The sequence below is a fragment of the Oncorhynchus clarkii genome, chromosome 28, assembly GCF_045791955.1.
Source record: "Oncorhynchus clarkii lewisi isolate Uvic-CL-2024 chromosome 28, UVic_Ocla_1.0, whole genome shotgun sequence".
Lineage (NCBI taxonomy): Eukaryota > Metazoa > Chordata > Actinopteri > Salmoniformes > Salmonidae > Oncorhynchus > Oncorhynchus clarkii.
The window spans coordinates 23727532-23740953 of NC_092174.1; the positions used below are offsets into that span (position 1 = coordinate 23727532).

Below are 13422 nucleotides of genomic sequence, written 5' to 3' on the forward strand. Positions count from 1 at the left end.
TGTTTAACTTATTTGTTTACTTATTTTGTACATAATGTTGCCGCTACTGTCTCTTAAGACTGAAAATAACTTCTGGACATGAGGACTGCAATTACTCACCACAGACTGGCAGAATCCTTTTTTTCCTTTACCTTCTTGATGCACCCATCCCATTAGCGGGATCATTTACGTCAACATCAGCTGGATTGCAGCGCGCCAAATTCTAATTAAATTACAAAAAATATTTAATTTTCATGAATTCACAAGTGCAATATAGCAAAACACAGCTTAGCTTGTTGTTAATCCACCTGGTGTGTCAGATTTCAATAAAGCTTTTCGGCGAAAGCTATCCAAGCATTTATGTAAGAACATCTCTCTCAGTAGACAAAATATTACAAACAGTTAGCCGCCAAGTAGATTGGTCACGAAAAGCAATAAATTAAATTGCTTACCTTTGATGATCTTCGGATGTTTGCACTCACGAGACTCCCAGTTACACAATAAATGTTCCTTTTTATTCCATAAAGATTATTTTTATATCCAAAATACCTCAATTTGTTTGGCACGTTATGTTCAGAAATCCACAGGCTCGAGTGGTCACGACATCGCAGACACAAATTCCAAATAGTATCCGTAATGTTCAAAGAAACATGTCAAACTTTTTTTTAAATTCAATTCTCAGGTTGTTTTTTTCAATATATAATCGATTATACACTGCTCAAAAAAATAAAGGGAACACTAAAATAACACATCCTAGATCTGAATTAATTAAATATTCTTATTAAATACTTTTTTCTTTACATAGTTGAATGTGCTGACAACAAAATCACACACAAATTATTAATGGAAATCAAATTTATCAACCCATGGAGGTCTGGATTTGGAGTCACACTCAAAATTAAAGTGGAAAACCACACTACAGGCTGATCCAACTTTTATGTAATGTCCTTAAAACATATCAAAATGAGGCTCAGTAGTGTGTGTGGCCTCCACGTGCCTGTATGACCTCCCTATAACGCCTGGGCATGCTCCTGATGAGGTGGCGGATGGTCTCCTGAGGGATCTCCTCCCAGACCTGGACTAAAGCATCCACCAACTCCTGGACAGTCTGTGGTGCAATGTGGCGTTGGTGGATGGAGCGAGACATGATGTCCCAGATGTGCTCAATTGGATTCAGGTCTGGGGAACGGGCGGGCCAGTCCATAGCATCAATGCCTTCCTCTTGCAGGAACTGCTGACACACTCAAGCCACATGAGGTCTAGCATTGTCTTGCATTAGGAGGAACCCAGGGCCAACCGTACCAGCATATGGTCTCACAAGGGGTCTGAGGATCTCATCTCGGTACCTAATGGCAGTCAGGCTACCTCTGGCGAGCACATGGAGGGCTGTGCGGCCCCCCAAAGAAATGCCACCCCACCCCATGACTGACCCACCGCCAAACCGGTCATGCTGGAGGATGTTGCAGGCAGCAGAACGTTCTCCACGGCGTCTCCAGACTGTCACGTCTGTCACATGCTCAGTGTGAACCTGCTTTCATATGTGAAGAGCACAGGGCGCCAGTGGCGAATTTGCCAATCTTGGTGTTCTCTGGCAAATGCCAAACGTCCTGCACGGTGTTGGGCTGTAAGCACAACCCCCACCTGTGGATGTCGGGCCCTCATACCACCCTCATGGAGTCTGTTTCTGACCGTTTGAGCAGACACATGCACATTTGTGGCCTGCTGGAGGTAATTTTGCAGGGCTCTGGCAGTGCTCCTCCTGCTCCTCCTTGCACAAAGGCGGAGGTAGCGGTCCTGCTGCTGGGTTGTTGCCCTCCTACGGCCTCCTCCACGTCTCCTGATGTACTGGCCCGTCTCCTGGTAGTGCCTCCATGCTCTGGACACTACGCTGACAGACACAGCAAACCTTCTTGCCACATCTCGCATTGATGTGCCATCCTGGATGAGCTGCACTACCTGAGCCACTTGTGTGGGTTGTAGACTCCGTCTCATGCTACCACTAGAGTGAAAGCACCGCCAGCATTCAAAAGTGACCAAAACATCAGCCAGGAAGCATAGGAACTGAGAAGTGGTCTGTGGTCACCACCTGCAAAACCACTCCTTTATTGGGGTTGTCTTGCTGATTGCCTATAATTTCCACCTGTTGTCTATTCCATTTGCATGTGAAATTGATTGTCAATCAGTGTTGCTTCCTAAGTGGACAGTTTGATTTCACAGAAGTGTGATTGACTTGGAGTTACATTGTGTTGTTTAAGTGTTCCCTTTATTTTTTTGAGCAGTGTATATCAACCCGGACTTTAGCTTCGTCAATAGGAGAGAGAGAGACACAATAGCTGGGACACGCAGCTAGCTATACACTGACGCGATGTGATCTTTCTCGCTCGTTTTTTCAAAATAAAAGCCTGAAACAATGTCTAAAGACTTCACAATATGGGGAAGCCATAGGAAAATAAATCTGGTTGATATCCCTTTAAATGGAGGCAAGGCATTCAATGGAACATGGAGCTTTCAAAATAGAGGCCACTTCCTGGTTGAATTTTCCTCAGGTTTTCTCCTGCAATATCAGTTGTTATACTCACAGACAATATTTTGACAGATTTGGAAACTTTAGTGTTTTCTATCCTAATCTGACAATTATATGCATATTCTAGATTCTGGGCCTAAGAAATTGGCAGTTCAATTTGGGTACGTTTTTCACCCAAAAATCTAAATACTGCCCCCTACACTCAACAGGTTAACGAGGCTGACACGAACGATATATACTGCTTTCTTGGGAACAGGCCCAGATCTCTGTGATTTGCGTGAAGAGGAGGCGGCGAAAAAGTGGCCGGAGGGCGGGCTGCCTTCTGAGAATTCATAGACGATTGAATAAACCCCCACTTCCTTCCATTCTGCTAGCAAACGTGCAATCTTTTGACAATAAAATAGATCACCTACGCGGAAGATTAAACTACCAACATTCAAAACTGTAATATCTTATGCTTCACGGAGACGTGGCTGAATGACGATACTATCAACATACAGCTGGCTGGTTATACGGTGCACCGGCAGGATAGAACAGCGGCGTTTGGTAAGACGAGGGGCGGCGGTCTATGTATTTTTGTAAATAACAGCTGGTGCACGGTATCTAAGGAAGTCTCGAGCTATTGCTCGCCTGAGGTACTGTATCTCATGATAAATTATAGACCACACTACCTACCTAGAGAGTTTTCATCTGTATTTTTCAAGGCTGTTTACATACCACCACAGTCAAAGGCTGGCACTCAGACAGTATTGAATGAGCTGTATTCTGCCATAAGCAAACAAGAGAACGCTCACCCAGAGGCAGCGCTCCTAGTAGCCAGGGACTTTAATGCAGGGAAACTTAAATCCCTTTGACCAAATTTCTATCAGCATGTTAAATGTGCAACCAGAGGGAAAAAAACTTGACCACATTTACCCCACACACAGAGACGCATACAAAGCTCTCCCTCGACCTCCATTTGGCAAATCTGACCATAATTATATCCTCCTGATTCCTGCTTACAAGCAAAAATTAAAGTAGGAAGCACCAGTGACTAGGTCAATAAAAAAATTGGTCAGATGAAGCAGATGCTAAGCTACAGTACTGTTTTGCTAGCATACACTGGAATATGTTCCGGGATTCCTCCAATGGCATTGAGGAATACACGACATCAGTCATTGGCTTCATCAATCAGTGCATCGATGACGTCGTCCCCACAGTGACCGTATGTACTAGAAGTCGACCGATTAATCGGAATGAGCGATTAATTAGGGCCGATTTCAAGTTTTCATAACAATCGGAAATCTGTATTTTTGGGCTCCAATTAAATATATATATTTATTTAATCTTTATTTAACTAGGCAAGTCAGTTAAGAACACATTCTTATTTTCAATGACTGCCTAGGAGCGGTGGGTTAATTGCCTCGTTCAGGGGCAGAAAGACAGATTTTCACCTTGTCAGCTCGGGGAATCCAATCTTGCAACCTTACAGTTAACTAGTCCAACGCAATGACGACCTGCCTCTCTCTCGTTGCACTCCACAAGGAGACTGCCTGTTACGCAAATGCAGTAAGCCAAGGTAAGTTGCTAGCTAGCATTAAACTTATCTTATAAAAAAACAATCAATCATAAATCACTAGTTAACTACACATGGTTGATGATATTACTAGATATTATCTAGCGTGTCCTGTGTTGCATATAAATCTGACTGAGCATACAAGCATACAATATCTAAGTATCTGAGCAGAAGCAGGCGCGTAAACATTCATTCAAACAGCACTTTCGTGTGTTTTGCCAGCAGCTCTTCGTTGTGCGTCAAGCATTACGCTGTTTATGACTTCAAATCTATCAACTCCCGAGATGAGGCTGGTGTGATCGAAGTGAAATGGCTGGCTAGTTAGCGCGCGCTAATAGCATTTCAAACTTCACTCGCTCGGAGCCTTGGGGTGATTGTTTTCCCTGCTCCGCATGGGTAACGCTGCTTCGATGTGGTGGCTGTTGTCGTTGTGTTGCTGGTTCGAGCCCAGGGAGGAGCGAGGAGAGGGACGGAAGCTATACTGTTACACTGGCAATACTAAAGTGCCAATAAGAACATCCAATAGTCAAAGGTTAATGAAATACAAATGGTATAGAGGGAAATAGTCCTATAATAACTACAACCTAAAACTTCTTACCTGGGAATATTGAAGACTCATGTTAAAAGGAACCACCAGCTTTCATATGTTCTCATGTTCTGAGCAAGGAACTGAAACGTTAGCTTTCTTACATAGCACATATTGCACTTTTACGTTCTTCTCCAACACTTCTCCATCTACTTGAAGCTAAATTGATTTTATTGATAAGTGTTAATTCAGTATTGTTGTAATTGTCATTATTACAAATACATGTTTTTATTTTTTTCAAAATCGGCCAATTAGTTGGTAGCGGCTTTTTTGGTCCTCCAACAATCAGTATCGGTATCGGCGTTGAAAACTCATAATCGGTCGACCTCTATGTACATACCCCAACCAGAAGCCATGGATTACAGGCAACATCCACACTGAGCTAAAGGCTAGAGCTGCTACTTTCAGGGAGCGGGACTCTAACCTGGAAGCTTATAAGAAATCCAGCTATGCCTTCTGACAAACCATCAAACAGGCAAAGCATCAATACAGGACTAAGATCGAATCGTACTACACCGGCTCTAATGCTCGTCGGATGTGGCAGGGCTTGCAAACCATTACAGACTACAAAGGGAAGCACAGCTGAGAGCTTCCCAGTGACACAAGCCTACCAGACGAGCTAAACTACTTCTATGCTTGCTTCGAGGCAAATAACACTGAAACATGCATGGAACACCAGCTCTTCTGGAAGACTGTGTGATCACGCTATCCGCAGCCGATGTGAGTAAGATCTTTAAACAGGTCAACATTCACAAGGCTGCAGGGCCAGACGGATTACCAGGATGTGTACTGTGAGCATGCGCTGACCAACTGACAAGTGTCTTCATTGACAAGTTCAACCTGTCCCTGACTGAGTCTGTAATACCTACATGTTTTAAGCAGACCACCATAGTCCCTGTGCCCAAGAACACTAAAGCGACCATCCTAAACGACTACCGACCCGTAGCACTCACGTCTGTAGCAATGAAGTGCTTCGAAAGGCTGGTCATGGTTCACATCAACACCATTATCCCAGAACACCTAGACTCACTCCAATTTGCATAGCGCCCCAACAGATCCACAGATGATGCAATCTCTATTGCACTCCACACTGCCCTTTCCCACCTGGACAAAAGGAACACCTATGTGAGAATGCTATTCATTGACTACAGCTCAGCGAACAACACCATAGTGCCCTCAAAGCTCATCAATAAGCTAAGGACCCTGAGACTAAACATCCCCTTCTGCAACTGGATCCTGGACTTCCTGACAGGCCGTCCCCAGGAGGTAAGGGTAGGTAACAACATATCCGCCACGCTAATCCTCAACACGGGGGCCCTTGGGGGTGCGTGCTCAGTCTCCTCCTGTACCCCCTGTTCACTCATGACTCCACGGCCAGGCACGACTCCAAAACCATCATTAAGTTTGCCTGGTGACACAATAGTGGTAGGCCTGATCACCGACAACGACGATACAGCCTATATCGGAGACCTGGCCGTGTGATGCCAGGACAACAACCTCTCCCTCAACGTGATCAAGACAAAGGAGATGATTGTAGACTGCAGGAAAAGGAGGACCGAGCACATGCCCATTCTCATCGATGGGGCTGCAGTGGAGCAGGTTGAGAGCTTTAAGTTGGTGTCCACATCTCCAACAAACTTACATGGTCCAAGCACACCAAGTCAGTCATGAAGAGGGCTTAACAAAACATATTCCCCATCAGGAGACTGAAAAGATTTGGCATGGGTCCTCAGATCCTCAAAAGGTTCTACAGCTGCACCATCGATAGCATCCTGACTGGTTGCATCACTGCCTGGTATGGCAACTGCTCGGCCTCCGACCGCAAGGCATTACAGAAGGTAGTGTGTACGGCCCAGTAAATCACCGGGGCCAAGCTTCCTGCCATCGAGGACCTCTATTCCAGGCGGTGTCAGAGGAAGGCCTTTAAAAATTGTCAAAGACTCCAGCCACCCTAGTCACAGACTGTTCTCTCTACTACCGCAGGGCAAGTGGTACCGGAGCGTCTAGTCCAGGTGCAAGAGGCTTCTAAACAGCTTCTAATCCCAAGCCATAAGACTCCATTGCCCCCCCCCCCCCCCTTTACGCCACTGCTTCTCTCTGTTGTTATCATCTATGCATAGTCACTTTAATAACTCTACCTACATGAACATATTACCTCAAATAACCGGTGCCCCCCACACATTGACTCTGTACTGGTACCCCCCTGTATATAGTCTCGATATTGTTATTTTACTGCTGCTCTTTAATTACTTGTTACTGTTATTTCTTATCCATATTTTTTTCAAACTGCATTGTTGGTTAGGGGCTCGTAAGTAAGCATTTCACTTTAATGTCTACAGCTGTTGTATTCGGCGCATGTGACTAATAACATTTGATTTGATTTTGATTTGATCTTTGGAAAGTTATTCATCAAGATTGAGTGTGTCTACCAGGAACATGACAGGCTGAACGTTTGATTTATTTTTCAAAGCTATTCATGTATTGCTATTGACGTGTTCAATAATAACCAAACCAGACAGAAATTGGCCTTGCCAGTATTCATATTGTACTTATATTGAATGGCCTTTGCTTCCAGTCATTACCACCACGGGCCTGCTATAGAAAAGGATGTGAATGGTAAGAGACATCACATGTGCTATTCTCTCCAAAAACCTGTCTATGGTAAGGAGCAGTAATGTAAAATACAATTGTAAGGAAGAAAAGAACTTAATCAAATACATTGTTAAAACACGCTGAAGTGTCATTTTATGGGACGATGACTCATTCCTCCATTGTCTGTATCTTGTGTTTTGTGTTGCCCTCCAGGGAAATGTGATGAAGTGTTGGCCACACCACTCTCTCACACAGCTTTTACCAGCTCCTCAGTGTACTCTGGTGGATATGGGGCTGGATACGCAAAGCTCAACAGGAGAGGAGGTATTAACTAAAATAATTCAGAATGAAAGCGTAACATCTCAATATTTTTATCTTATGATTATTTTAAGCTGCAGTCTCATTCACTTCACTCACATATGTTTTGCCACGTAGAAGCAGAGGATACTAATGGTTGCTGGTTTGATTGTTTCTCTCATCTCCAGGTGCTGGAGGCTGGTCTCCGGGGGACACTGACCGTTACCAGTGGCTGCAGGTGGACCTGGGCACCAGGAAGCAAGTCACCTTCATTGCCACACAGGGCCGGTACAGCAGCTCTGATTGGACAACCCAGTACAGACTCCTCTACAGTGATACAGGAAAGAACTGGAGACCATATCGGCAAGATGGCAACATATGGGTGAGTGTGTTAGTTGTCATTCGTGTATCAGAAATGCCTACTTAATCAACAATCATTTCTAAATGTTTGTACTTTGTTAATATAATTATAGCCTAAAGTGAGCAATAGAAATGGCATATTTTTGTAGGCACTAGCGTCATGGTTTGTTGAACAAATCCTATGGGGAAATTTTGTTGTAGGGTTATTGGATAAATGCCGAAAATAAGGTCTGTGGTGAACACAGGCTTAGGAGGTTTTATACATTTTGTTCTATGAGATAATCTTCATCAGCTGATGTCACGTTTTGTAAATCTTTAAGCATTTACTGTATGTAATAAAAAAAGCACATAAAAGACTTCATAATGAATGAAGGTCATGTTGACTGACTGATATTACCTCATAGAACAAAACATATAATATCTCCTAAGCCTGTGTTCATCTCAGACCTTATTTTCGGGCATTTATCCCAAAACCCTATTCTTTCCCCATTAATTTTCCCCATAGCAATTGCTGAACGAACCAGAAGTAATTCATTTCCGTTTTTTTAGGATTACAAACCTTTTGGTTGTGCACCTGTTATACCCCTGAAAGGGGTAAATATAGAAATAAATCACACAGAGATGTAGCTTCAGCTTCAAGTCACTTGTAATGAGTGTTTTTCATATACAATCATTAACCATTTACATAGGTACAATATATAATTTTTTACAAATGCACAAAATATTCTCTTTAAATTACATAACTGTTACAATTGTTCAATAAACCAATATTGTCTCATTTATACATTGCAATGGCTTGAATAATCCTTTATTATCGCTCTTTAAATTGACAATGAAATGCATCACGTATTCCACTATTTATTATCCGGCAGGGGCGGCAGGGTAGCCTAGTGGTTAGAGCGTTAGATAGTCTAGTAACCGCAAGGTTGCAAGTTCAAACCCCCGAGTTGACAAGGTAAAAAAAAATATGTCGTTCTGCCCCTGAACAAGGGGCACCCACTGTTCCTAGGCCATCATTGAAAATAAGAATTTGTTCTTAACTGACTTGCCTAGTTAAATAAAGGTTAAAAAAATTATAATAATCCCCATTGATTATCCTTGTATATACTGTTCCTATATTTATTAGATACTGTATGGATTCATTCCTATCAGCATGCAAATTCCTCCTAATAACAAAAACATGAATTCATGTTCATGGCAACATATGGGTGAATTCATATTTAGTGCTTTAGATTACAACAACATTCACATTTTCGAAAAATGTTCCATTGTTCCCATTCACCAACCACACACACAGGAGCTGTGCTCGTCTCTCTTGGGCACGCTCTGATCACGAAGTCACCTCGTGTAAGTGAGCATCCTTCTAGCAAGCTAGCTAGCAAAACGGCTCATTTTGACGTGGTCTAAACATACAAATAACAAATGTAATGCTTTAAACATCTTTGCTGTGACTAATTAACATTCTGACATTAACAAATATATTAAATCGCATTCATACCTGAAAGGGGGAAATATAGAAATAAATCACACAGAGATGTAGCTTCGGCTTCAAGTCGCTTGTAACGAGTGTGCTGGGAAGCCCCTATAGGAATTCCTTGGTATAGCCTATCAAACTCACATCAGACAAATGAACAGCATATTATTTACTGGTCCACATTATGATTCTGTATTATTATTTTGTTATTAAGGAACTTTTAATAATATCACACACCATCTGAAATGCTCCCCATGAACAGTAATTGGCTTCAAAATGTGGAACCTAAAGGTTATGTTTCTGTTTGCTTTCCAAGGCATTTTCAGGCAACTCCAACAGCGAGAGTGTGGTCCGCCATGATCTGCAGCATGCAATCATAACACGCTACGTCCGCATCATCCCACTTGAGTGGAGCGAGGAGGGGAGGATCGGCTTGAGAGTGGAAGTCTATGGCTGTTCTTACTGTGAGTGTACGGTACTGTACATCCATGCACATCTCACTCTACTGTACAAGAGAGAGTATATGCAAACATCCTTTAACAGAAGAACATAAAGGAATCTCTTAATTCAAAACATGAAGAAAATATGAGAATAATTAGGTGTTGGCCAATATGGGCTTAATTAATATGTAATACTGAAGGTTTTAATTATCTTGGTATCATATCATATTTGTCAGGTGGTTGTATTAATATGCTCAGTAATGTAGATTCATTGAGTTTACATAATTACATTACTGATCTATGTGCCAACAGCGACATTCACACAGCTACAGGTTTTTGATAGAGTAGGAGATGGAGAACAGCTGTTTACCTTGGCTGGTTTCTGTTGTTACCTTATACTAGAGAAAAACACGCTTTACTGATCAATTTCTTTCTTCAAAGCTTTCACCTGCCACACCACCCTTTATTGTGTCCATCCTATGCTGTATTACACACTGTAGAAACTGATAGACAGGAAAAACTGACCAGGAGAAACTTGTTTGCTCTAGTAATTGAACAGTCTAGTTCCCCCTGGCCACTTGTCCTTACTGCGAATACTGCATCCATGCCCTTAAGATTGAACAGCAAATAGATGTATCCGACTGTCAGACCGGGTAAAGAGATGAAAGCACCTTTGAAAGGAGAAAGTTGCCACAGGGTGATATCACAATGCCATGCTGCTGTCTAAAGACACGTAGGCTGGCACATCTCAACAGACAGAAAAGTATTTGAAGTAGGCTTATATACCGGGGTATTTAAATAACGCCAATACCGTTGAAGCGGTTTCTTCTAAGTATATATTTTTAATACATTTTAATATTTGTAGCAATTTTTTTAAGTAAAGAAGATTGCGTTCTTCATTTCACCTGTTACATAACTTTTCATAATGAAGCTTACCGGTAGTCCCCACTCAGGTGGTGTTTGTTTACAAGTACAGAACGATGAGAGACCGGAGCCTTGTGAGTCATTCACTCTTGTGCAGCACGCGCCAGGTAGTTACAGTATGGAGATCACAACAAACTGTTTGCCAGCTAGATATCTTATGACTATTAAGTTAATTGTCCAAAATGTGCTTTATGCTCTACAGTTGTGCATTTGGTTTGCTAATTTAGTAGCTATTAAGCTAAGTGGTTAGCCCTTGAATATGACTCTCAGTTCCATTCCATTACACATAAGAGTCATTGGACGAAGGCGTCTTCTCTTCGGGGGAGTTTTGTTAAGAGCCCTGACGCTCAATCTGAAGATTAACACGCATCGCTTGCGGTACGGTTTAGATAGAATAAGGACATTATCTTAATAAATATCAGCAAGAAATAATAAAAAAATACCAAAATAAATTGATACACACCTTGATAGGATTAGAGTTAGTGTTCTCACGCGACCATAAGTCAATGTTACAGCGCATGTTTACGAAAATCAGACCGAAGACAAGAGGTCTTGTCACCTGTACTAATTGCTAACTGGCGTGCTCTGAACAACTGTGTGTAAGCATAACTCGGGAAGTGTAGCTGAAGTGTAGTTTCGTCGGATGGAGGCACCCATGGCTGTATGTGCAGAACTGCTACAGTAAGTATCTTTTTTTATTTGAAGGATTCTTTCTCACTGATGAACGATAAGGCCATATGTTTCAAAAGCCAGCGATCATTGTTGAAATTTCTAAACTTTTTAAAACCGCATTGGGATTGTAGTACACATGAGCTAGTCGGAGACGAAACTAATGGCTGAACATTTTTAGGGAGAAGTCAGAATGCTGCCTAGAGCTTTCGAGAGCTAACTAAGGGGTTAGCTTCTTCCAAAATCAAGCTTCACTTGGTAACAGCAGAGAATCCCCTCCTAAATCAAGAGACTTGCTGTCTAATATTTGTTTTGTGCTTGCAGCAAACTGTAGTATTTTTTAGTTACTTGTATAACTTTATGAGCTGGGATGTCGTAATACATCAGAGACTGTATAGGTCAGAGACTGTATAAAATGTTCACAATGCACTCATTAGCATTTAGATAGCATTCTCTATGGGAGTTTATCATGTACTTGTTAGCAATGCTAATCTTCGGATTACAGAGTCAGTGGTGTTTGAAAATAGTGCCCCTTGCTTGTGTTCAGTGCCGGTATTACCGGATATCCCGATATGGCACAATGTCATACCTTCATACTGACCATCTGGATACTGCCCAAGCTTACTTTGCAGCCATGGTTATATGTATTAGAGACAGTCATTTCTCCCGCAGTTGTTCTTTTCCTCCAATTATAAATAGAGAAATCCGTATAAGCTGCCTCACCTTTTTGACATTGCTTGTGATTGCAGTAGGTGATCTCTAAAGGACTATGGGTTCTTCTCATTAACACTCACATTACCTTTAATGTCAAAAGCCTTGACACAGGACAGTAGAGGGGATATTAAGCTCTGTAACCTTTATCACTGTTCGGTGACCTCAGGGGCGGATGTGATCAACTTCGAAGGCCAGGGTGTGATATCCTACCGCTTCAAGATGAAGAAGATGAAGATCTTGAAGGATGTCATCTCCCTGAAGTTTAAAACCACGGCCAGTAACGGTGTGCTCCTGCATGGGGAGGGACAGCAGGGAGACTATATCAGCCTGGAGCTGAAGAGATCCAAACTACTGCTCATGATCAACCTGGGTAATGGACCATTATCTGATCCTGTCTATGGGATATCTGTGTGCGTCCCAAATGGCACCCTATTCCTTATTTAGTGCTCTACTTTTGCTCTGGTCAAAAATAGTGCAAGATATAGGGAACAGAGTGCCATATGGATGAACACCTACTGTAGTGTACTGTAGTCACTGTTAATATAGCTTCTTATGGCAATTACTTACGGCAGTTGATGAAACTTGATACAATTCCTGCATATTTGCTAATATGACTGGCCCTTATGCATTAATCATCTTCAGTTTTTATTTGATGGATTTCAGCAATAGTTGTTGTCAGAAAGATAATTATTCATCACAGTAGCCTACACAAATTAGCATTTGTAAAATGTTATCTCACTATGTCAGACTGTTGTTTATAGGAAAAATGTCGCCTTAAGCATTTTCTTGAATTCAATCTGTTTATGTCTTGTAAACTTCAGGCAGCAATCAGTATGGTTCCATCCTCGGGCACACCTCCGTGACAAGCGGAAGTTTATTGGATGATGACCATTGGCACTCCGTAATTATCGAGCGTTACCGACGGAATGTCAACTTTACCCTGGATCGCCACACGCAGCACTTCCGCACCAACGGGGAATTTGATCATCTTGACCTGGACTATGAGGTAGGCCACAGTTTTATTGTGTATTGTCTTAGTGGTTACTCTTTTTGCTTCCCTCCCTATCAGGGTTGGGGTCAATTCCATAAAAATGTCAATTCAGGAAATACACTGAAATTAAAAAAATTCTTCAATGCTTTTCAATTAGGAAAATATGAAATTAAAATTTGATTTACTTTCTAAATTAACAGGAATTTTAATGACTCCAATCCTATATAGTTTGTATATTGTCTTGGTTAATTTCTCCATCCATTCCTATAAAATTGTATTGTATATTGTCATTGGTGCGTTTCTACAACCCTCCCAAT

At 41.9% G+C, this 13422-nt stretch overlaps 1 protein-coding gene across 1 annotated transcript in view; it reads left to right on the top strand.

Annotated features, from left to right (window-relative positions):
- LOC139386844 (contactin-associated protein-like 2) overlaps positions 1–13422 on the top strand; it is an 87367-nt gene that overhangs the window by 33525 nt on the left and 40420 nt on the right. Inside the window, exons 3-7 of the mRNA XM_071132695.1 lie at positions 7450–7560; positions 7722–7915; positions 9684–9831; positions 12281–12484; positions 12936–13120. Of these exons, the coding sequence (XP_070988796.1) occupies positions 7450–7560; positions 7722–7915; positions 9684–9831; positions 12281–12484; positions 12936–13120 (842 nt within the window). The remainder of the gene's footprint in view (positions 1–7449; positions 7561–7721; positions 7916–9683; positions 9832–12280; positions 12485–12935; positions 13121–13422) is intronic.